The 22,454-nt window shown below is 47.5% G+C and overlaps 1 protein-coding gene across 2 annotated transcripts in view; it reads right to left on the bottom strand.

Annotated features, from left to right (window-relative positions):
* Window positions 1-1,043: 1,043 nt before the first annotated feature.
* The window catches only part of RNF20 (ring finger protein 20), an 838,977-nt gene continuing 817,566 nt past the window's right edge, over window positions 1,044-22,454 (bottom strand). The window contains exons 19-20 of one of the 2 annotated variants that reach the window (XM_069628987.1): window positions 7,739-7,840; window positions 1,044-2,550 (exon numbers count right to left, since the gene is read on the bottom strand). In XM_069628987.1, the coding sequence (XP_069485088.1) occupies window positions 2,374-2,550; window positions 7,739-7,840 (279 nt within the window). In that variant the 3' untranslated portion in view covers window positions 1,044-2,373. The remainder of the gene's footprint in view (window positions 2,551-7,738; window positions 7,841-22,454) is intronic. The other variant, XM_069628986.1, reaches the window with a different exon arrangement.

Genomic DNA, 22,454 nt, shown 5'->3' with positions numbered 1-22,454 from the left:
AGAATCTATGTGCCTGTGGCAAAGAAACACAAACCTAGAAGTTACTTCAACTGAGATTGCCATCTCTGTAGTATTCCCACACTTTGTTCTACCCAGGCCACTTTCTTGCAGTTGCAGTCCAGTCGAGGGCAGTCAAAGAGTATTACTAAAACAACAAGAAGTATGCCATTCGGGGGCACAATCCTACAAAAAACTCCTGCACAGAGGACACCCATTTTTACCAAAATGGGAGAATGTGCTCTTGGTCAAATATATTTTCATACCACAACCCACTGTGGATCCAAGTTTCCACAACCTAGGACTGCAATGGCCTGGCCCATCTAATAGCACAGGAGATTAACAATATCTGAGGGTGTAGGGCTATAAATGAAAATGTCATAGTGTACCACAGGTCATCTGAAGGTGTAGATGGATTGGTGGGGTGGCAGAGCATTATACACAATCTGATGTACTGTGCTACATTTGTTGGTTTTGTCAACAGTACATCGTTTTCACACTACTGATGCCACAACAGCATTAATAGTATATGGGCATCAATGGGTGGTTTGGAGAATTTGGGTTCACAGCAAAACAGGAGCCTCCTCAACCCCTGCGGGCCAACTAAGACTTCTGGCGGCTTGAAGAAAGCAAAGCTGCAAGATTGTAGAGATGGGGATGATGTGCACAGACTGATAAAGTGGCTCTCTGGCAAGTCAGTGATCATCTACAATCACTACTAACAAGAAAGATGCTCAGCTTAGATATCACAAAACCGCCTGCTCCTGTGCCCCTCTATGGTGGGGGTGTTGTGGAGCATGAACTCTGTCCAAGGCCATTCTAGAAGTTGTGTATTAATGAGATTTCTTGAAATATGTTTTTCACTTGTCTGACTTCTACTTTTCATGACCCTTGCGGCAATGGCTGAATGGACACGAGAGCTAAAGCATCAGGGAGACTTGGCCACTTAACCACAGAAGAAATTTTGGAGGTAAAGTTATCACAGAGTCTTGTTTGACAACCTGAAGAAAGTGTAGAGTGAGAATATATCACACCAAAAAAATAAATACTTTTTCCTTGCGTTTTATTTCCACGAAAAAATGTTTAATAGCATTTTCTGCTATAAAACAAAACGAAAGCTTACCTCGTCTAAGAAAAATTCATATTACAAGTTTTTTTTCAAATATCACATATTTCTGCATTTTTGTATGGGGGTTTCAAATCTGGTCAATTGAGTAAAAGAGCACTGTCTGGAACTCGAAGCCATCTGCCTGTGTACAGAAAATGCACTATGTTCACTGGAAGAATTGATATTTGAATAAATCCTTGGAGTATTATTGTGCTGAAATAAACATTGCCTGCAGTGGTTGTTCGGCTACACCAGACTGGAGTCCAAAGGCCTCAAGACATGCCTAACTTAATTTTCAAGGCCAAAGTTTCCAATTGCTACCAGTGCGGGTGCAGGAGTCGTCACCGTTTGCGGAACACCACTGTCCAAACGTGTTTCTGTAAATCGAAAATCAGCCCCAACTTATGTGTAGTTTGCTTGGAATTGTTTGAAGAAATTATTTTGTTTAAAAAGTCACTCTTAGCAGCGGTCTAGGATGTAAAAGAGGTTGACACGGATGATCAATACATTGGTCATATGCAACGCCTCAATTGTTTTGCTTGGTTTCAAAAGACAGTGTAAAAGAAAGTCTCCAAAGGAGAATAAACTTTGCAGTGTGGTTTATGCAACGGTGGGACAAACTGCTTTTGAGATTTCAATCAGCCTATTATTCAGAGTAATGCAGAGACCCATCTAGTCCGATAATATGAGAAGTAGGCTTATTTCTCAAGATGGCAATGACCAAATCCTAGACTTTCATTTTACACGCAGCCTTGAGGTTCTTTCGGGGCTCTGATGCAGATAACTGGATGCTATAGAAAACAACGTTATTTCACAGAACCTTTCAGACACTGTATATTTTAGCAGCTGATGCCGGTAGTTCCCAGGGCAATTCCGGGTCAGCAGGAATCCTGGATGTGAACAAAAGGAAAAAGCAAGTTGGTCTCGCAACTTAACAGTCAGAAGACAGATGTCTGTTCTTTTTCCAAATTGGGTTTCTGCCCTTCGAAGGGATCCTCTCAAAGCAAAACACGAGTAAAGAAAACCCAAAAAACCAATGAATGCCAGTTTCTCCAACTATTTTCATTCAAATCTGCACAAAAATGGCCAGATAGTGGTAATTGGGTTGCTGACTGTCGGTCGTAGGGCAGTTAGAGAGATTTTCTTGGCCACTTCCATGGCTCCATAGAATATGGCCGCCGCCGGCAGAGAGTCTGACAAACTAAGTGTAAGGGGAGTAAGTGAAAAAGATCTTTGGGCAGGTATTACAGGTCAGTGTTCAAGCACATTCAGCCAATGTAAATACGGTGAAAGTCATTGGCTCCGAATGCGGCATTGCACTTGGGGCACTTGCGCTGGCGGGTGTCGTAGCGTGTCTTTACACACTCAAAGCAGAAGACGTGGAAACACTTGGTCAGGACAGCATCCATCTTGCGCATGTTACAGCATGGGCAGGTCAGGCGGGCCTGTGGGAGAGAAAGAGGGATGAGTGAAGAGAACCGAATGGCTGGAAGGCAATAAATGTATAGTAAAAGAGGAAAGGGAAGAGAAAGGGTTGACACAGGAGAATAAGGAGTGAAGAGGAATTGCAAGATGAACAATGCTATGCGTGGAGAAAGCAACAGAAATGAGGAAAGGGCAAATACAGGGTGTGGGGGTAAGGAGAGAAAAGAGTGTGAATGACCAATAAGGATTGTTGGGAATACGATTGGAGTGAACAATGATGAAGCAGAAATAAATGAGGGGGGAAAAAGATAGACAAGAGAAAAATGACAAATGAAAAATTAATCAAAATAAAAAAGGGAATAGTGAGGTTATGAAGAGGGCTGTAACACAGATGGGTAAACAATAAGAGGAGATGATACTTCCAATTAGATAAAAGGTTTGGGTAGAAGGAAGAAGGTCCGAGCAATGGGCAAGGGAAGTTACCCTAAAATTTGTTTTGGCTAATCCACAAAGGGGTTCCAGCATACAGTGACTCAAACACCTCAATGTTCATCTTGAAACATCCCTGACATCAAACATTTTATGCAGATCCACGCCCACCAGAAAGAATTTGTCAAGATGAGGCAGACCACATGACAGGCTAGGTTGATGAGCAGGTTCAGTTATACAGACTACCCTTTATAGATCCAACGGAGCCTATTTCTGAGCTGTATCTACTTTCTAAACCTACTTCCATTTATTGCCCTCGACATCTCCTTTGTCCGTGCTGTAATGAGGGTGTCTCTCAGCCCTGTGTTTAGGGTGCGAGAAGGACATACCCACCCAACTGCAATTGGGTTACCCACAGGTCCACTAGATTCTCTACTCATAAATGTGTTTTAACAGTCAAGACAAAACACAAAAATGGGGAGAATGAATATCCAGTGAATGCCATTCAATAAGGGAATGCCGATTTAGTACATTACTGAAAATATAAAAACGTGCCTTAATGCACAAGAAACGAGGCAAGGCAGAATTACAGTTGGCTAGTGCACATTGGGAGTCACCACACAAAGTTTCCTAGGCAAACAGACAGGATGTGGATGCATCTTTGAATGACAAACATCCTGTTTACATGCTGGCCAAATCTGATATTGGCTGCCCCGGTTCCAGGCTTCCTATGCACAAAATGGCTATTAATGCAGTATTTGTACAACCCTCTGTTGAGGGATCTACAATCACTGACCTTAATGGGGGCTGGCATAGCACACAAGAAAAGGAAGCCATACTCTCCAAGGTAAGGCACACATGTAACTCTCAAATAGCAGGCTGACACAAAGGTACAATTAGTCTGCACACGTACTCTCTAGAAAAGAGACAACACTGCTATATTGAAAAATATATACTTTATTATGTTACACATCTAGATCTATCAGATCAAATAACTACCTATGACATAATACACAGCATTAACAAATACACAACCTGTTATAAAAACAGTAAATGTCTGTGACTCTCCTTGCCCCAATGCCTTTATGTGGGCTCACCATCTCTGATGGGAACCAACATAAAATAATGGGGGTTGGAGAGAGGAGAACAAGGCAAACACAAAGCCTAACAAAGAGGTAAACTCCCCCATCGGCCTGCACATTTAGGCAGTGCCCTATAGAAACAACCCACCTCCCCTGTTATGTATGGTAGGTCCTAGACCAGGGGTCAGGACCCAACACATACAGGAAAGAGGTAGGGAGAAAAGGGGACCAGGCATTTTAACCTACCATTAAAGTAGTCATAAAAGGCACCAAAGGATAACACTGACAACATTAATTCAGGCCCCTGGTTCTTAAATAGTGCTTCATGTCAGAGTCCAGCCTCTTAAAGTAGGAGTGGGTTTTGAACCCATGCTTCTTGGTCTTGCTTCCAAGACAAGTGTGTTGCCCCAGAGCTATCTGCGCAGACATAGTATTAAAATAATACAAATGCACCCATGATAATTAATATCAGACAAGAAGGTGGAAAACGAGATCTACTCACAGCACAATGTCTCCAAATAAATCAGGATGCATTTTAATTAATTACCAGTGCAATTCACAACCAGGAACAATAGTCACAGTTACTAAAATCAGTTACAGTGTAGTGATCACTCACATTTACAGTAAAACAAGAGCAGAACTTTAAAAATACATACAAAATCCCAGATAGTTACTGAAAATCCAGAACGTTGCCTGCAACTCCGAGAACCAATTGTGGGTGCAGGCAAAATGTCTCAGGCAGGTAGGCTCCCCAACGTGAAAAGTAAAGAAGCGACCGGCAACTCTACAGAGCAACCACAACAGGTCTCACCAACACAACAAGAGGTAGTTTTCGTAGACTGTACAGTACCCTTAGGTTAAAGAAAAAGGGCAGCAGATGTGCAGCTCTGCAGATCCTGGTGTTCCTGTGCCTCAGTCGTGGGGACAAGAGGGAGGACTTCTTGGGACTCCAGTACTGCAATGGGAAGGTCACTCACCGCAACCGGCAATCTTCAAACAAGTGGCGCTTTGGTGTTTTACCTCCTTGTGTCGACCGCCAACAGCCCCACTGTTGTTTCTTGCTGTTGAGATGGACTTTACTAGCATCTGGGGTCCAGCACTCCGTTGACGTGGCTCAGGCTCGGTCAGTCCCGCTTCCTGGGAGTCCGGAGGATCTTCCTGGAGCTCTTGGCCAGCTTAAAAGCAACGCACACAATCTGTTGTTCCTCTCTCGGGGGTTTCGGTTTCCAGCAGCAACTCTGTGGAAATTCAACCAGCTCCGAAAGGATGTCCAGGTGGCTTACTTTGGAGTCGATTGGTCCCACCATCTCAAAAGAGAGAAGTCGTCCTTGCAGGGGCTTCTCTGTCGAAACGAATTTGGAGTTTCAGCACAGCAGCAGGGCTTCACCGGGCAAACCAACGGGCCAGGAGTTGCAGCAGGCGTCCTCTTCAAGTTCTTCTTCGGTTCCTTCGTCCAGTGGTCGACTCTGCCTTCCAAACCAAAAAGTCTCACCTTTTATGCAGGTTTCTCCCATTCATTCCAGCCTAGCTGTCAGTCATCCAGCAGGGTGGCTGTCCTTGCCGGACAGTCAGCTGGCCGATCACAACAAAGTGCATTTGGGTCTCCTAGGAGACTAAGCACAGGGAGTATCGGGCACCTCCCTCACTTCCTGCCCCCACCAGACACCCAGGAGCCAGAGGCGGTCTTCACTCGTGAATCCCGCCAAAGGCAAAGCGAACAAAGGGACCAAACCTGGTTTGGCGCGCAGAATACATCATACATCAAGAAGGTCCTTTCAAAGAAAAAATGGCGAAAAAAGAAGACCGGGCCATTTTAACAAAAATGGCACCCTTGGGTGCATTACTGCAGCTGAAACAGCAGCCCGCGGTAAAAGCATGCCACGGTAGTTAAAAGTAAACCACTGCCACCAGCTATTCATTGAGGAAAGGGCAACATAAAATTGTTAGATGAGAAGCTAGACAAAGGGGATACTAAGTAACCCCTCCAGCACCCTATTGTAAGATAGTGTCAGCCGAGAGCAGGATTTAACAAAATACATTGGTGCCCTAATAAATACCAAAAAGGTACATTGTGCTACCAATGCGGTAAATGGCGTGCACCACTGGTGAAGACAAAACGAAAGTACAGCTGCTGCAAACCTACTCACTACACCCAATGTAGGGTAATAAAATCACCATAGGACAAAAATGGGTTGCCCGAGAGGCACGAATAGGCCCCTTAGGAGCGAGGAATAGGTTGTAATGGTAGGGGACATCAGAGTTTGTCTCCCTGGCCACCAAAAATAAGGCTCGGAAACAAAACAAAGGGGAAAAAAACGAAATGTCGAGGGGACCTAAAAAGTGGGCCTTGAATCCTGAATAACAGGAATTCTGTCATGGCATCAACCAATGTCATTTATGGCCATATCCATATACTTTCATTCAAGGAAGCCGAGATGAACCACCCTCCACAGGTCTTTCAATGGCACAACACACAGAGTTATCATCCAGAGCCTCACTAAAGAAAAAGACTGGTGAACCAGTTTAGGTAAAGCAAAAAAGATAAAAAGATCAGAGGCCACACATCAGAGCAAAAGCTCAGGACAACAACTCAATGGCACAATCCTGAGCAAGCAATAACACCACAAGTCCACACAAATAAGGAAACACGTAATCCGATGATCATCCAAAATCTGTGCACACATGATTCGTCACATGCTGTCACAGCTGTCAGTAATAGACAGCAAGTCGTCACTTCCATTGGTACTGTTGGCACCAGGGAGGACGGAGCAGCTTTGGCAACACTTCAAACCCAGCTGCAGGAAACATTTTTAAAGGTCCTTGGTCGTTTATACGTTTGAGATTTTGAAAGTGGGTAACACAAATGAAAAAAAGGAAGAAGAGACACGAGTGAGAAGAGACACGAGTGAGAAGAGACACGAGTGAGAAGAGACACGAGTGAGAAGAGACAGAAAGGTATGAGTGAGGTGAACAAATTCGGGACAACAAAAGCAAGATGGGTGAGAGAAGGGAACATGTTTAGTGATGAGTGGGCACACAGAGCATAAATGTCAGAATGGAGAGCGACAAGCGAGAATTACATGGTCATGAAATAGATCGCACCTATGTATAGAGAGATGACTGTTAAAAGTCCAGAGAGTAAAACAATGGGGTATAAACAGAATTGTGTGGGAAAAGGTAGAAAGATGCAAGGACACAGCAAGACAAAGACAGAAAGAGAGGCAAAGTAGAGAAGTTGATAGAGGTCCCCCATATTAAAAATGATTTCTATATGAAGGTCAAGCAAACCACCAAGTGACAATTCACAGGAGAAAATGGTAATGACCAAATGGCAATGAGCAGAACAACAAAAATGTGCAAAGAGGAGATAAACAAGTCATGGTTGTCTGGTTAGAACAGCAAGTTCAGTGACAGAGGGATGAGTGACAGGAAATGGGTCAGGCATATCAGAGCAAATTAGCACTCAATCAATGTTGATCACAAAAATATCTGGGGGTTGTCTTTAATGGCAATAAAGAAATAAAGAGGAGCAAGTGAGGGCAATTAGGACAGATAGATGGGCACAATGAAATAGAGGAAAAAGAGGGAAGATTGAGAGTAAAATGGTTGGCGATAAAGACGGGGAATGAAAAGAGCATCACACTGTGCAAGCTTCTCCCCAAAGAAAAGCAGATGTACACAGACACCCTGTTATTACCTTGTATTCTTTGATCTCCTCCATTAAGATCTCATCACATTTTGGTCCTGTATCCGGCTTCTTAGTGGTCTCGAGTTTCCGACGCAAGCGAGAGATATCCTCCTGCAAGTTAAGCACACAATGACTGGGTGTAGTCCAACATATGGGGATGTGAGATGGAAAGGCAGGCCGTTTCAGATGCCTATTTACTCTGATCTACTCATGCAAATGCACAACAGAGCACAGAAGCAGTAGGCTGCACCTCCTCACAGATCGATTTTTAAGGAAGGGGAAGTGTTGGAGGGCAGTAAAATTACAAGCAGGAATTACCATTTGTTTTGCTGTGATAGATTAATTAGGCACCATTAAACGAGGTATTGTTAACATCGATTAATAGGGGGGGAGCCCTGCTTGAAGAGCTATGAAATAATATTGCCACAATGTGCCCAGGTACTTGCCTCATATGGCAGGTATTGTAATCATATATCCAGCAAAGCAATTATATTCTCGGGTGCAAACATCATTGGTGGCTATCGACATAAAAGTTTATATAGAAATACCATTGGAATCAGAATGGCCTAATGAATGGTTATATGCATCATCATCTATGCTGGGTATTTAAGATTGTCTGTCTCACCATTTTATAGAGCGTTTGCTTTCAATTCATTAGTTGGTTTACTTTATTAACGAACATCAATGTTTTTAAATATGCAGAAGGATAATTAAAAGCATACCAACTTACTATGCAAGTCAACGTTTCCTCAGGTTAAGTGGCAACATTCTCTGGTCCTTGCTACCACAGATGGAAATATCATCTTTTGTATACACCTTAAGACATGGATGTTTCCTAAGTTAACTGCTCCCGGAATACCTTACCGAATGTCTACATATGGCCAACATTGCTCTTAAAAGTTGATTTTTTAGAGATCAGAAGTGTTTAATATCTCCAGCAATACTACCCTAGAAGGCATTCGAGCACTGTAGATATATATTAACCAAGAAGCACCTTTGATGAGTTTATTAATTCAACAACCTGGATCCTGTGGAGATGAAAACACTTTTTATAGCACGCAAAGAAATGTACAGTCCATTGCCATCAGATAGGAGCAGCTATATACAACCTTTTATGGCACTCTTCCAATGGTGCCTAACCACTTGTCTCTGCCTGTGCTAGGTAAGACTTTCAGATTTGTGATAAATCTTTCTGCCCTGTGCCATCCCCAGAACTTTTCTGCTTGGACTTGGTGATAATATTCCCTTGTCCCTAGGTGAAGGGGAATCTTTTTCCCCCCTCACCTAGTCTTTTACTCTTTTTATGGGTGACCTTTTTATGTCTCTCCATAGTTTATGGTTGGAGTTATAGTTTCCTATAACCTTGGAGCTTAGGCTGGGTTGCCCCTTTGTGTTTCGCTGTTCATTTCTCTTTAATGTACTTGCGTGAACTACTGTTCCCAAGGGGTAAAGATGGATTTCCATCCCCTTTACATTTTGTATAGTGAGCCAGCACACCCCACCTTATGTGGAGTGCTGGGGGGTGGGGGAGGGATACAATGTATCCCCTTTTTTACTTACCTGGTAACATTTTTGTTACAATGGCAAAGTTTATTTGAATAGCTGGTGGCAGTGGTTTTACCTTAGTGACGTTTTAGTCTTCTTACTGGCAGGCTGGTACAACAGCCTCGGTAATGCACAGAAGGGCCACCATTTTGCCAAAATGGTGGGCTCCTTTTTTTCACCATTTCTCGTTTGCTTGTTGTTTCTGAGGTCTTCCCCTGCCATTCTAGGTGGGAACGACCTTAGTGAAAATGTTGTCTTTGGTGGGAATCCTTTGTATTCTCCGCCCAGGCTCCAGAGTGTCTGAGAAGCAGGACGCGCGGGGTGGGTGGGGTGTGGGGTGGGGGGCGGTGGGGAGGGTGAATGGGGAGACCAATCCTCTACAGCCCTTTGTCTTTCACCTTGCCTGAAAAAAAACAAGTGTCAGTGGGGGCTGGCTGTCCTGATTGGACAGCCAGACCGTCCCTTTCTGTAAACTGCAGGTAGAGATGGCAGAAGTTGTGCGCTGGGACCTGATAAATACTCTGAATCAGTAGGCTTCTGACAAGTCGACCACTGGAGCTGAAACCGAAGAGGAAGATGAAGAAAGAAAATCGGTAGCGATTTCCAGCTACAGGGGAGCCTGATGTATCCCTTCCTTCCAATCAACCTGGGGGTCCGAATGCGATGGCTCCTACCCAGAGGCTGGAGAGTTCCACAAGTCTCAAGAAGAACAGCATTTTGAGCCATCCCACAACGTGCTGCAACTTTGCTGGGCTGCAATACCCCAATACCTTGGGACTTCGAGCCACTGTGCGGTGCATGGTCTTCTGAAGTCTGAACCCATCCAAAACATTGGTGACCTCCTCCTGGCTCTCCAGAGACACGATTCGAATCCCTGAAGTCCCCTTACAGTACCGAGAGAGTGAAGAGAATCTGACCGGTGATATTAGTTCTTCATCTGGCTGCTGTAAAAAAGGTGCCAAATCCACAGAGCCGTGAAGAAACCTTTGTTGGAAGCTTCCTCTGATGACTGCTGCTGCAAGTTCCCATACAGTGTCCAGTTCTTTCGTCTCCAGACCAAGAATACAGAGATTGGGTCCTGTGCTGCTGCCTCCTGAAGGCATCCACTCCGAAGATCTTCTTTACTCCTAAGGTACTGTGTGGGCTTGGGTATTACTTCCCTTAAAGTCCTGTGTGAATTCTGTGAGGCTGAGTGGGTGATTCGTGTGGTTGGGCGATTGCCCATACCACTTGCCCAGGCCTAATGCTGGAACGCATATAGGGAGCCTTCTCAGAAGTCCCTGAACACTAACTAACTCTGAAAGTGAATATTTACTTGTTGAAAAAGATCTCCTATGGAACTCTGACTTTCCTGTAATTGAAACATATCTCAACCTGCCTACAGCTGGCTCCTAGAGCACTAGGGTCCCTCTTCTGCCTCTGAGAAAACTCATAATAGACCAGATAAGGACTGGATAGGAAAAGGCTTCTGACTTGGAAAGTATAACAAGTGTAAAATTACTTACTTGCTGAATGAATTAGCGTGGTAACTGCATCTCTGTGAAAGAAGAAGTTACAAAGTGTCCTTAAGTTATACTTACCTTTGAGTTGCAGTGTGCCCTCTAAAAAGTATATACGTTGCTTTACTTACTTTGAATGGGGTTCTCCCCCGCCCTTTCTGAAAAGTAATAAGTATTGGTACTGTTTTATCATTGCTTAACTGAATGAATGTAAAAGCTTACCAATAGGGTTAACCTACCTTGAATAACATTGTGTTCTTTCTAAAGTTTAATTGGGGTTTGCTCCCCTGATCTGCTTTATACAGACCTAAAACAGTCTGTAAGTTAATACTTGCCTTATGAGATGCTCAAAGACCCTTTTAAAAAAGTATATGGTTACTTACAATAGCTGCTGCTCTTCTAAACTTGTAACACTGGGTTGTGCCTCCCCTGAAACTGCCTAGAGCATTTCCAAAATATTAATAGGGTCAATTACTTACCTTGAAATACATTGTGTCTTTCTTAAAGTGTAACTGAGATTTGCTTTCCCCGATTTGCTTAGTGCATTCTAAAATAGTTAAGTGTTCATACTTATCCTTGAGTAGCTTAAGGACCCTCCAGAAAGTATACGAATTGATTCACTAGCTCTGAACTGAGTTCTAAAAAGTAAGGTTGCAAGGAGTATACCTTTAACAGGGTTGGTTTATTATGTGATTTCATAACCGAGTGTCACTGCATGGCTGACCGGGTCTACTACCCCTGAATTACTGACTGTATTCTAAAAATATATCTAACCTGGATGTACTCCCCAAGAATAGTGGATTGCATTCTGAATGCGTTACAGGTTTGACTCAACATGAATTGCTGATTGCTATTCTGAAAAGTTTATACTTTGGATTGTATCCCACAAGTATGGAGTTGGTTTTTCTAACAGTGTTTATATATAATGTGATAGTACTTCTTTACCCAAGATTTACCTTGGTCTATTTGTATTTAAAAATAAACCCTTTATTTTTACAATACATAGTGTTCCGTGTTTCTTTGGCCCATATGCATGCTACAATTTTTTTGTACCAAGCTACAGCCCTGTCTCCCTCCTAAAATAGGCCTGGCTGTTCTGTCCATGCTACCAAAACCTTATCAGGTGGTACAGCCTTATACTAAGAGTGGAGCTGATGTACTGCCTCAGATGGAGAGATTACTTACGCAGATTCCTCTTCTGGCAGATATCCCCATCCAGCTCTGCTGCTAAGAAACTTTTCGACGGGCGTAGTGGACCTTGACTCGGCCGTCGGTCCGTCTTGCTCGGTGCTCGATAGTCAGCTCCAGATGTGACATCAGGCTTTGTTTATATACCATGTCAATATGACCCATACCTCAGTTCTACCTTTTTTCCCCCCACTGCTTGAACGCTGCAGAGGAAAACAATGGGAGACCAGGCTAACCAGCCTGATAAAAACTTGACAATGGGAAACATCCCAAAAGGGTGAAAACCCCAAGAATCAGAGAAAAATATTTTTTTCTTTTTGAACCAGCGACTAGATGCGGTCACCTCCGAGCCATCACCAGGAGTCCCTTTGCTTAGACAGATACACAGAACCACAAGAACTTTCTGAGCGGGGATAGAAGGGAGGGGAGATGAGGAATCTGCGAGAGAAGAATCCATAGAAAGATTATTTCTTGAAGTAATTTCTCCTTGAATGGATTTCTTTTCTCCCGCAGATTCCTCATCCGATAGACTCCCCAAGCAGTTGGGACCACGGAGGTGGGCAGAAATTAAATTATGTTTTATTTATATAGTGTCGTACACAAGTGTTTCAGAGCGCGTCCAGGCAAAAAGGAAGGGGGAACAAGGGAGAAAAAAAGAAAACCGCAATCTTGTCCTTATCTCCATGCATAAGTCTTGGATTGCCGTCAAAATGGCCGCCGAGTTGTCATGTGGCTTGGGCTGCGACGGTTGCTCCTCCTCCACAGGAGCCTCGTCGTTGCCACCCTCGCTCTTGTCCCCCTCCTGTGGGACCGGGCCTCTTCCAAATTCTTGTCGAGTCCCTCTTCAACTTCGACCAGCTCCTCCTCGGAGGCTGTGTCCGTAACGGGCACAACTCCCCTTGCCCCTCTTTTCCCACCGGGGTCTTCACGGGGGCCTTCTCGATGGGCTTAAAAGAGAATTCCCTCCGCGGAGGCAGGGAAACTCTGGGCCCAGAGGTCGCCTCCACTGCAGTAGCCTCCACAGGCTTCACCAGGGCCGCAGCGACTCCCTCACTAGAGGCCTTGGCCGGTTGAATTAAGGCCTTCACCACCGTGCGCGTGCTTGAGGCCTTCACCTTAGGGGGAGGGGTCACCGCCTCGCTCCCCTTCGGCTGGTTCCTTCGAGATCGACCGGGGCCTCTCCAGAAGCTTAGCCGGGTTCTGGGATTTTCTTTACCCCTCCCCCCCCCCTGAGCCAGAGCGTTGGCTCGTGGTTGATTGCGTCGGTGAAGGTGCGCCCTGCTTGGCAGCCGAGGAGCCCGACCGTTCGGCGCTCCCGGTGCCCGCGGACTCGCAGTGCTTTGCCTTCTGTTGGGCCCCCGTCGCCGGGGCGCCCTCACAGGACTTAGAAGACCGCTCGGACGACGACTTCTTCTCACCTGCTGGGCTCTTGCCTTCCAGCCAGTTGGCGAGACGGGTCCGACAATCCCTCATAGTCCGATCCGACATGTTCATGCAAAACGCACAGTCCTTCTCCACGTGCGTTTTGTCCTTGTGAAGACAGTAGAGGTACCTCGAGTGCTCGTCCTCCTTGAACACATTCTGGAATCCGCATCCAGGACGGTTCCTGAACAGCTTGGATCCGGGCATAGAGCTTCCTTTGTCCTGGGCCATGTCCGCAGGGTAGGCCTCCAAGAAGCGCAACTCGACGAAAACTTCACCCTTGAGGGGCGTAGAAAATTCCGAAACGGGTCCCCGTTGGTTCGAAGTCGAAACGGTGGAGCTTGACGCTCGATTTTCCAAAAAATGAGATTAAACTCCTTGAAAAATCGCAAAATGCAGTAAAAGCTCGAGAGCTATAACACGAGGACTCCCAACACTTGAACGTGCAGTAAAAATCTGAGGATGGCTGCCAGTGGCGGGGCTTAGGGAGAGGGCAGTCATTGGCTGGGGGCAGTATGACCCAGAGACCAGAGATTGGTTACTACTAAGAAAGACCGATCAGAAACGAAACTGATACTGATTTTTTCTTTGCCGAGGATTCCCAGCCGGACGGGGAATATTCATGAGCATGTGAATCCATGCCAGACCCCGTGCTGGAGAAATATATAGATCTATTTTTTTAAACCACTATAAATTGTGGTATATCCAACCTTTTAGTCACATTTTGACTACGAATAAGACATGCATTACTCACCGTAATAGCATTTCTGACGATTGGATCTGCTTAGATTCACGTGCTATGCATATAGTCCGACATCTAGTGGTAATCGCAGAGTATTGCATCTTTCTTTCGAAGATCGAAAGGGGGCATCGACCTGGGCGTGACTAACACTATCCCTAACGTGACGTGTAGTGTACCCAAAATCCCTCAAGTGTCGAGGTCCATCTGGTTGTGTTTTCTCTCCTGTGAGGGAGCCTTATAGTCAGCGTGAGTGAGTAAATAAGACAGAAGGTGTAAGAGGTCTATGTTCCTTCTACTCCACGAGGGGAGGAAGGGTGGGCACATGTGAATCTAAGCAGATACAATTATCAGAAATGCTATTACGGTGAGTAATGCATGTCTTCTGATACTTGTGAATCTGCTTAGAATCACATGCTGTGCATAGACTAGCGAGCACTACCCAGAGATGGTGGTGGGATGTGTGAAGGAACAGTAGCAAAGAGATGTTTTAGCACCGCTTGTCCTACCCGAGTATCAGACCTAGAGTGTGTATCTAGGCAGTAGTGTTGCGTAAAGATTGGAGGCAAGAGCCAATTTTAGTACTAATGCTAAGAATTGGATGCTGTCCTTCCTAGGTTCAAGAACTATCAGTCTGCAGTAAACAAGCACAGGCAGACCCAGTCACCATGAACTATGGTATACCTCAGGGGGCCGCCCTATCACCAATTTTAGACAATTTGTTCACAGTCCCCTTCTTTGACGATCTGGAAAATAGGAACATATGTTTCTCGATTTACGCTGATGACTCACAGTCTCTTATCACCCTACCCGGAAACTATGACCAGGACGTAGCGACCGTAGCAGAAATATATGATTTCATTCACAAATGGATGGACGCGAACGGCATGGCCCTGAATCCAGGAAAAACAGAGCCGATGCCGATTGGTTCAAAACAAAGGTTGGACAAACTGACATCAGATTACCAAACTTTCTGTATCGATAACTATGTCATCCAAGTTGAAGAGAAAATAAAAATCCTTGGAGTCACATTTGAGCAAATGCTAAGTATGTCAGCTCATGTAAACAACTTGGTCTCCTCGTCAGCATAATATATTCGACTCCTGGCACATATAAGACCATTCCTGTCACAAACAGGATGTGAAACCATTGCGAGAGCTATCATATGTGCAAAACTTGACTATTGCGGCTCGCTACTTATTGGTATATACAAAACTGAACTGAACAAACTCCAGGTAGTTCAGAGTAGCTCTATAAGAGCATGTATGGGGTTAAGAAAATGTGCCCAAGGAAACTGCACTGGCTACCTATAGAGCAGAGGGTGACAGATTCCTAACTATCATGTTTAAGGTTCTTGCCGACGATGCACCGACTTACATAGCTAATAGGCTAAAACCTAAGCAAATAAAACGGTCACTTCGCACAAACGGAGATCGAAATCTTGAAGTTCCTAAGACGACCTTAGAACTCGTGAGAAAGTGTGCTTTCTGGTCTAGCACCCACACAATATGGAACGCATTACCATCCAATATAAAAAACTGTGGCTCAATTCTGACCAGAGTAGAGTGTGCGCTAGGCGTGAAGGGTAGGTCTCTCTTGGCAAGAATGTAACATAGTGGGATGAAGTTTACGATCCACTTTGAGATAGCTGACTTAGAGACAGGGTCCCCTTCTCTGCCAGCTGCCACTGAAACTAAGTACTGGTTCATTTTCCTTAGTGGCTTCGTCTTTTCCAAATAGTATATGATATGATATATGATATGATATGGTATTTGTAACGCGCCTATACACAAGTGTTTCAAGGCGCGACGAGGCAGGGAGGGAGGGAAACAAGGGGAAGACAGACAAACGATCCTACTAGGCCAGGTGTCATTCAGATCGCGCAAGTGCAGAGGTAAGGGGAAAAGGAGAAAGTGCAGGGGGAGGAGGTGGGGGGAAAGTGCAGTACAAGGTAAGTAGCGTAATAAAAAATAAATAATAAATGATAAATAAAAAGGGCCAGCTGGTGGCAAGTGCGAGGTAAGTGCAGAGCAAGTGCTGGGAAGTGCTGGGAAGGGGGCGGTAGGGATACAGTGACAGTCCCACAGTGCAGGGGGAGCCAGGGAGGCAGTGCAAGTGGAGAGTGGCTGGGCCCTGGACCGAGGTCGCTGAGAGTGGCCCAGATGCAGGTTTAGTGCAAATTCAGTGGGGAGTTAAGAAGGTTTAGCAGGGGAGAGGGAGAGAGAAGGCAGAAGCGAAGAGGAAGGTTTTGAGGTGCTTCCGGAACTGGAGATGGTTCTCCTCAAGTTTCAGGGAGGCAGGAAGGCTGTTCCAGAGGGAGGCCCCTGCTGCGGAGAGAGATCTAGCCCCAGCTCGTTGCTTAGAGAAGCGGCTGACCATGAGGGAGTTGGAGACGGATGAGCGAAGGGCTCGTGAAGGAAGATATTTAGGAAGAGAGAGTTGAAGGTATTTAGGCCCCAGGCCCCAGAAGGCCTTGTGGACAATGCAGAGGGTTTTGAACTTAATCCTCGCAGCCACTGGGAGCCAGTGAAGAGATTTCAGTCCTGGAGAGATACGGTCCCTGGGCTTGAGGCCAAGGACAAGTCTCGCAGTTCTGTTCTGGATAAGTTGCAGAGGGCGGAGAGTGGAGGCAGGCAGATTAAGATAGAGGCTGTTGCAGTAGTCCAGCCTTGAGAGAACCAGGGCTCGGGAGACAGTGAGCTTCTGGGGGAAGGAGAGGAAGGGAAGAATACCTCTGAGGAGGTGCAGCTGGTAGTGTGACTTCTTAGAGACGTCAGATATATGAGGAGAGAAGGAGAGTGTGGAGTCGAAGATGACCCCGAGGTTTTTAGCCTTGCAGGTAGGGGCCGGAAGGGGGCCAAGGGAGGCCGGCCAGAGAGCTGCAGGGAAGGAGGGAGTGGGTGCGCCGATGAGTAGAATCTCAGTCTTACTGGCGTTAAGGCAGAGGTCATTGGCGGCACACCATTCCTGGATATCAGACAGACAGTCAGAGATGAGGGAAGGAGAGGAGGAGGCCGAGGGTAGCCTGAAAATGAGCTGGGTATCGTCCGCATAGCACTGGAAGTGGGGGCAGAGAGCGGCGATGCAGTGGGCAAGGAGTGCCAGATACTGGTTGAAAAGCCAGGGAGAGAGGTTGGATCCCTGGGGGACACCACAGGTGGAGAAAAAGATGTCAGAGAGGAAGGAGCCCATTTGGACCTGGGAGGGTCGACCGGAAAGGAAAGAGGTCAGCCATGCCAGAGCCTGACCAGTGATACCCAGGTTATCACGGAGACGGTTGAGCAGGATGGCATGGTTGACAGTGTCAAAGGCAGAGGAGAGATCGAGCAGAATGAGAACACGGAGTGTTGGAATCGAGGTTCAGGAGCAGGTCCTCACGGATGTTCAGGAGAGCAGTTTCCGTGCTTCTGGCCGCTCTGAAGCCGGATTGATGGTCATGAAGATTACCAACAGATTCAGCATGGAGGTTAAGCTGGGAGATGGCCAGTTTCTCCAGGAGCTTGCCCAGGAAGGGAGTAATGGAGATTGGGCGATAGTTGGCCGGGCAGGAGGGGTCGGAAGAGGGTTTCTTGAGGAGGGGGTGCACAAGGGAGTGCTTGAGGGGGGATGGGAAGACTCCAGAGGCGAATGAGTGGTTGCAAAAGTCAGCCAGGGCAGGAGCCAGGGAGTCGATGTGGTCCTTGATGGTTTTGGAGGAACAGGGGTGAACCTGTTTAGACGAGGCTTTCATAGATCGGACTTGTCTGGAAACCTCATCAGCAGAAAAAGGTGGAAAAGCAGAGAAGGAGGGCGGAGGGGCGGCTGCAAGAGAGCAAGAGGAAGAGCCGGGAAGAGAGGGAGGGAGGAGAGAGGAGGAGAGCGAGGACAGGATGTCCTGAGTTTTTGAGATGAAGTGCGAGGCCAGTGCAGTGCAGAGGGCCTGGGAGGGGACAGGAGAGGTAGAGACTGCAGCAGGGTTGGCCAGCTCCTTGCAGATTTTAAAGAGTTCGGCCGAGTTGTTAGATGCCTCAGAGATGCGGGCTTGGATAAGGGCTCTCTTCTTGGTGAGAACGGAGAGCCGGTATTGCCTTTGGAGCAGGCGGCAGGCCAGTTTGTCAGAGGATGAACATGAAGCACGCCATTTCCTCTCTGCCACCCTGCACTTGCGTTTTAGGGTGACGAGATCCGAGTCATACCAGGAGTTACATTTGGCTTTGGGCTTCAGGCGGATTCTCATGACGGGGGCAAGGATATCGAGAGTATCAGATATAGAGGAATAGAGCATGGAGAGGGCTGTGTCAGGGTGGGAGTCAGCCGAGGGGGGAGGAGGGGGCGAGAAGGTAGCAGCGAAAGCCTCAACTGACACGCGCTTCATGGGTCGGATGACCGAGAAGGTGGGTGGCAGTGAAGAGGGTGGCTTTGCCTGTGGGGTAGGGAGGGAGAGGTGGGAGGATAGGAGAAAGTGATCGCTCCAGGAGAGAGGAGTGGAGAGAGGGAGGGAGAGGGGAAGGTCAGAAGAGATCAGAGCATCAAGAGTGTGCCCTGCAGAGTGAGTAGGCCCAGACGGGAGAATAGAGAGTGAGAGAGAGCTGCAGAGTTTGCGAAAGAGACCAGTGAGGGGACAGGAGGCATCGAGGTGGATGTTGAAGTCACCGAGAAAGAGGAGTTGGGTGGTTGAGGACAGGAGTGAGGAGGAGAGGTCAGCCCACTCAGAGAGGAAGGAGGAAATTTGACCAGGTGGCCGATAGATAGTAGCCACGGTAAGGGAATGGCTAGGAGAGAGAGAGTCGGCAGACAAGACATTCAAAAGAGGAGTAGGTCTGCGTAGGAGTGACAGTGGCAGGAATCCACTCAGGGAAGATAAGGGCAACACCACCCCCTGAACGGTTGGGCCTGGGCACGGAGAGGATCTTGTAGCCGTCAGGTAGGAGTGTGTCGAAGCTGGTGGCAGAGCTGGCAGTGAACCAAGTCTCAGTGAGACCGAGGACGTCGAGGTCCAGTTCCTCAAGAAGGCGACAGATATCAGAGGAGTGCTTGATGGCAGAGCGAGAATTTAGAGTGGCAATGTGGAGAAGGTTGCCACCCTTGAAAAACTTCCGGGGAGGGGTACAGATCAGAGGTACGCCCTGCGGAGGTGTTAGAGAAGGAGTTGAAGAGGGAGCAAGAGAAGGGGCAGGGAGGGAGGGGAGAGGCAAGGTAGCCGAGGACAGAGGAGGGGGGACAGCGGGAGCGGAGAGGAAGTTGATGAGGCATGGGAAGCGTCTATCAAAGAGGAGAAGGTTGGCCTGAGGGCCTTGGACCAAGACGGTCCCGTTAGCATAGACATTAATGATGGCCTTAGAGGAGTGGAAAGGGGCCAAGAGGACATCCCAACGGGTGCCACCATTAATGGGAGAGGTGGAGAAAGGAGAGAGCACAGCGACCATGTGAAGGGTCCATAGGTCAGGTGAAGGCACGAAAAAGAGAATGTCAGTGAGAGTTTCCTTGGAGCAGGCGCTCGTGTAGGTGTCAGCGATAGGGAGGCCTGGGTTGGAGACCAGGATGTCCTTTTTAAACTTTTTCCTACCGGATTTAGTGAGGAGAGCAGGATAGTCAATAGAGAAGCAGTTAGAGTAGATAGGCGAGATAGAGAGCACCATGGAGTAGGAGGGGAGGCGGACGACACGAGTATGCAGACAGGAAGTGAGTGGAGGGCACTAGTTTAACACAATGCAGAGCAAACAGTAATGCGTAGGTCAGGGCCACCTAAGTTTGAGAATCCTGCGAGGGGAGAAAAGCACCCTAGTTTAACACAGTGCAGAGCAAACAGTAATGCGTAGGTCAGGGCCACCTAAGTTTGAGGATCCTGCGAGGGGAGAAAAGCACCCTAGTTTAACACAGTGCAGAGCAAACAGTAATGCGTAGGTCAGGGCCACCTAAGTTTGAGAATCCTGCGAGGGGAGAAAAGCACCCTAGTTTAACACAATGCAGAGCAAAACAGTAATGCGTAGGTCAGGGCCACCTAAGTTTGAGAATCCTGCGAGGGGAGAAAAGCACCCTAGTTTAACACAATGCAGAGCAAAACAGTAATGCGTAGGTCAGGGCCACCCAAGTTTGAGAATCCTGCGAGGGGAGAAAAGCACCCTAGTTTAACACAGTGCAGAGCAAACAGTAATGCGTAGTAGGTCAGGGCCACCTAAGTTTGAGAATCCTGCGAGGGGAGAAAAAACACCCTAGTTTACCAAAAAATTGGGATAGGGGGGCGAGGCATCATGCGGATGAGGTGAGCAAAGGTGAGGAGGGGTGGGCCGGAGAGCGGAGGAGCTGGCGCCTGGCGTCCCCTGCGGACACCTGCAGACACACAGGGAGCCGCACTGTAGGAGCCGCCCTTGGCCTGGGGCCCTTAGCCGCGGGGGATGCCGGGCAGAGGGCTGCCCAGGAGGGGGAGGTTATAGGCAGAGGGAGAGGAAGGGGGGGGTGTGGGCGGGCAGGGAGGCGGGGAGGGAGGGGAAGACCAGGAAGTGGGAGGGGGGAGCAGGAGCAGGCCAAACACCGCGCTAGGAGCGCGAGGAAAACAATTCAATTCAACTTTCTTTTTTCTTTGTTTTTAAGGCACAGAAAACACAACACTCACGGAGGCCCAGGCAGGGCTTTCCAGGCCTGCTGATCCCCTCAGGCCACCGGCGACCGCTCTCCACGCTCAGCTGGAGAAAAGAAGCAAGCGTGGGGAACGGCCGTCGAGTAGGCCAGAGGGGAGGCAGGAAAACAGCCAATCAGAGGGGGGGGGTGGGCGGGCAGGGAGGCGGGGAGGGAGGGGAAGACCAGGAAGTGGGAGGGGGGAGCAGGAGCAGGCCAAACACCGCGCTAGGAGCGCGAGGAAAACAATTCAATTCAACTTTCTTTTTTCTTTGTTTTTAAGGCACAGAAAACACAACACTCACGGAGGCCCAGGCAGGGCTTTCCAGGCCTGCTGATCCCCTCAGGCCACCGGCGACCGCTCTCCACGCTCAGCTGGAGAAAAGATAACCGCTCTCCTCACATCCAGTGTGTGGAGTCTCCTTTCTGCCACGTTAGTGGGGTTCTGGAAAAAGGTGGGTAGTTCTATGGATTGGTTTACATGGAACTTTGAGATAAATTTAAGTGCAAAGCGCGAGTGTGTGCGCAAAACCACCTTATCCTTGTGAATCGTGACAAATGGGTCTTGAACTGAAAGGGCCTGCAGTTCACTAAATCTCTTTATAGAGCTGATCGCCACTAGGAAGGCGGTCTTGTAGGCGAGTGCTTTAAGGCTAGCCTTGTGCATTGGTTCAAAGGGAGGCTCCATTAGTCTGGTAAGATAAACATTCAGGTCCCACCCAGGCGCTGGGTTGGAAATAGGGGGATGAAGCCTCTTTACCCCTTCCATAAATGCCTTACTTACTGGAATTGTCCACCACAAAATCTTGCTTTGGGACGTGGTGTACGCCAAAAGAGCAGTTAAAAAAAAACGACCTTTAGAGAATTGAAAACCATACCTGAATCTAACAGGTGGGCTAGGTACAGGACAATATGTTTAGGTGTGCATTCAATAGGATTGATGCCTTTGCCATTACACCAGATGACGCGCTTCCATTTGCTGGAGTAGCAATGCCTGGTGTAAGGTTTCCATGCTTCGCTGAATATGTCCATACATCTTTGAGGGAGTTGGAGGTGCCCGAACTCTATGATCTCAGGAGCCAGGCTGCTAAATTGAGAATTTGAGGGCATGGATGTAGTGTTTCCCCCTGGTCTCGAGATCGCATGTTGTATGGACACGGCAGCTTCCTGGGAGGGGAGACTGACATTGCCATGAGATGGGAGGCCAAGGCTGGCAGGCCCACATCTGGGCCACCAGAATCATCCTGACTGGCTCCTGGTGCATCTTGTGCACTATTCTGTTAAGTAGGAGAATTGAGGGTGTGGAAGGGGGGGTTGTTAACGGAAACACTTCCCTGAACATGTTATCCAGAGACCGTTCCCCTTGGAGCGGTTTTGAGGGTACCTGGAGGCGTAATCTGGGCATTGGGCGTTCTCCAGACTGGCGAACAAGTCTATCTCTGGGAAGCCCAATTCTGCAAAGATATGGAGTACAAAGTCCTCTTGTAGCCACCACTCGTGTTCTACGGGTAGAAGGAAGTCTCTGCTGAGTATGTCAGCCAGAAGATTGAGTTCCCCTGGAACATGTGACAGGAGGAATATCTTGTGTCTGAGAGCCCACTTCCATATGTTCTGGGACAGTTTGGACAGCCCTAGAGAGCAAGTGCCCCCTTGTTTAAGTAATATATGGCCGTAGTACTGTCCTTTAGGACTAGAACTGTCTTCCCCTGAAGATGTTTTTGGAAGGCTTTCAGGGCCT

Source organism: Ambystoma mexicanum, chromosome 12 (genome assembly GCF_040938575.1).
Source record: "Ambystoma mexicanum isolate Mex_15411 chromosome 12, UKY_AmexF1_1, whole genome shotgun sequence".
Classification (NCBI taxonomy): Eukaryota; Metazoa; Chordata; class Amphibia; order Caudata; family Ambystomatidae; genus Ambystoma; species Ambystoma mexicanum.
This window is presented reverse-complemented; position numbering and strand designations above follow the sequence as displayed.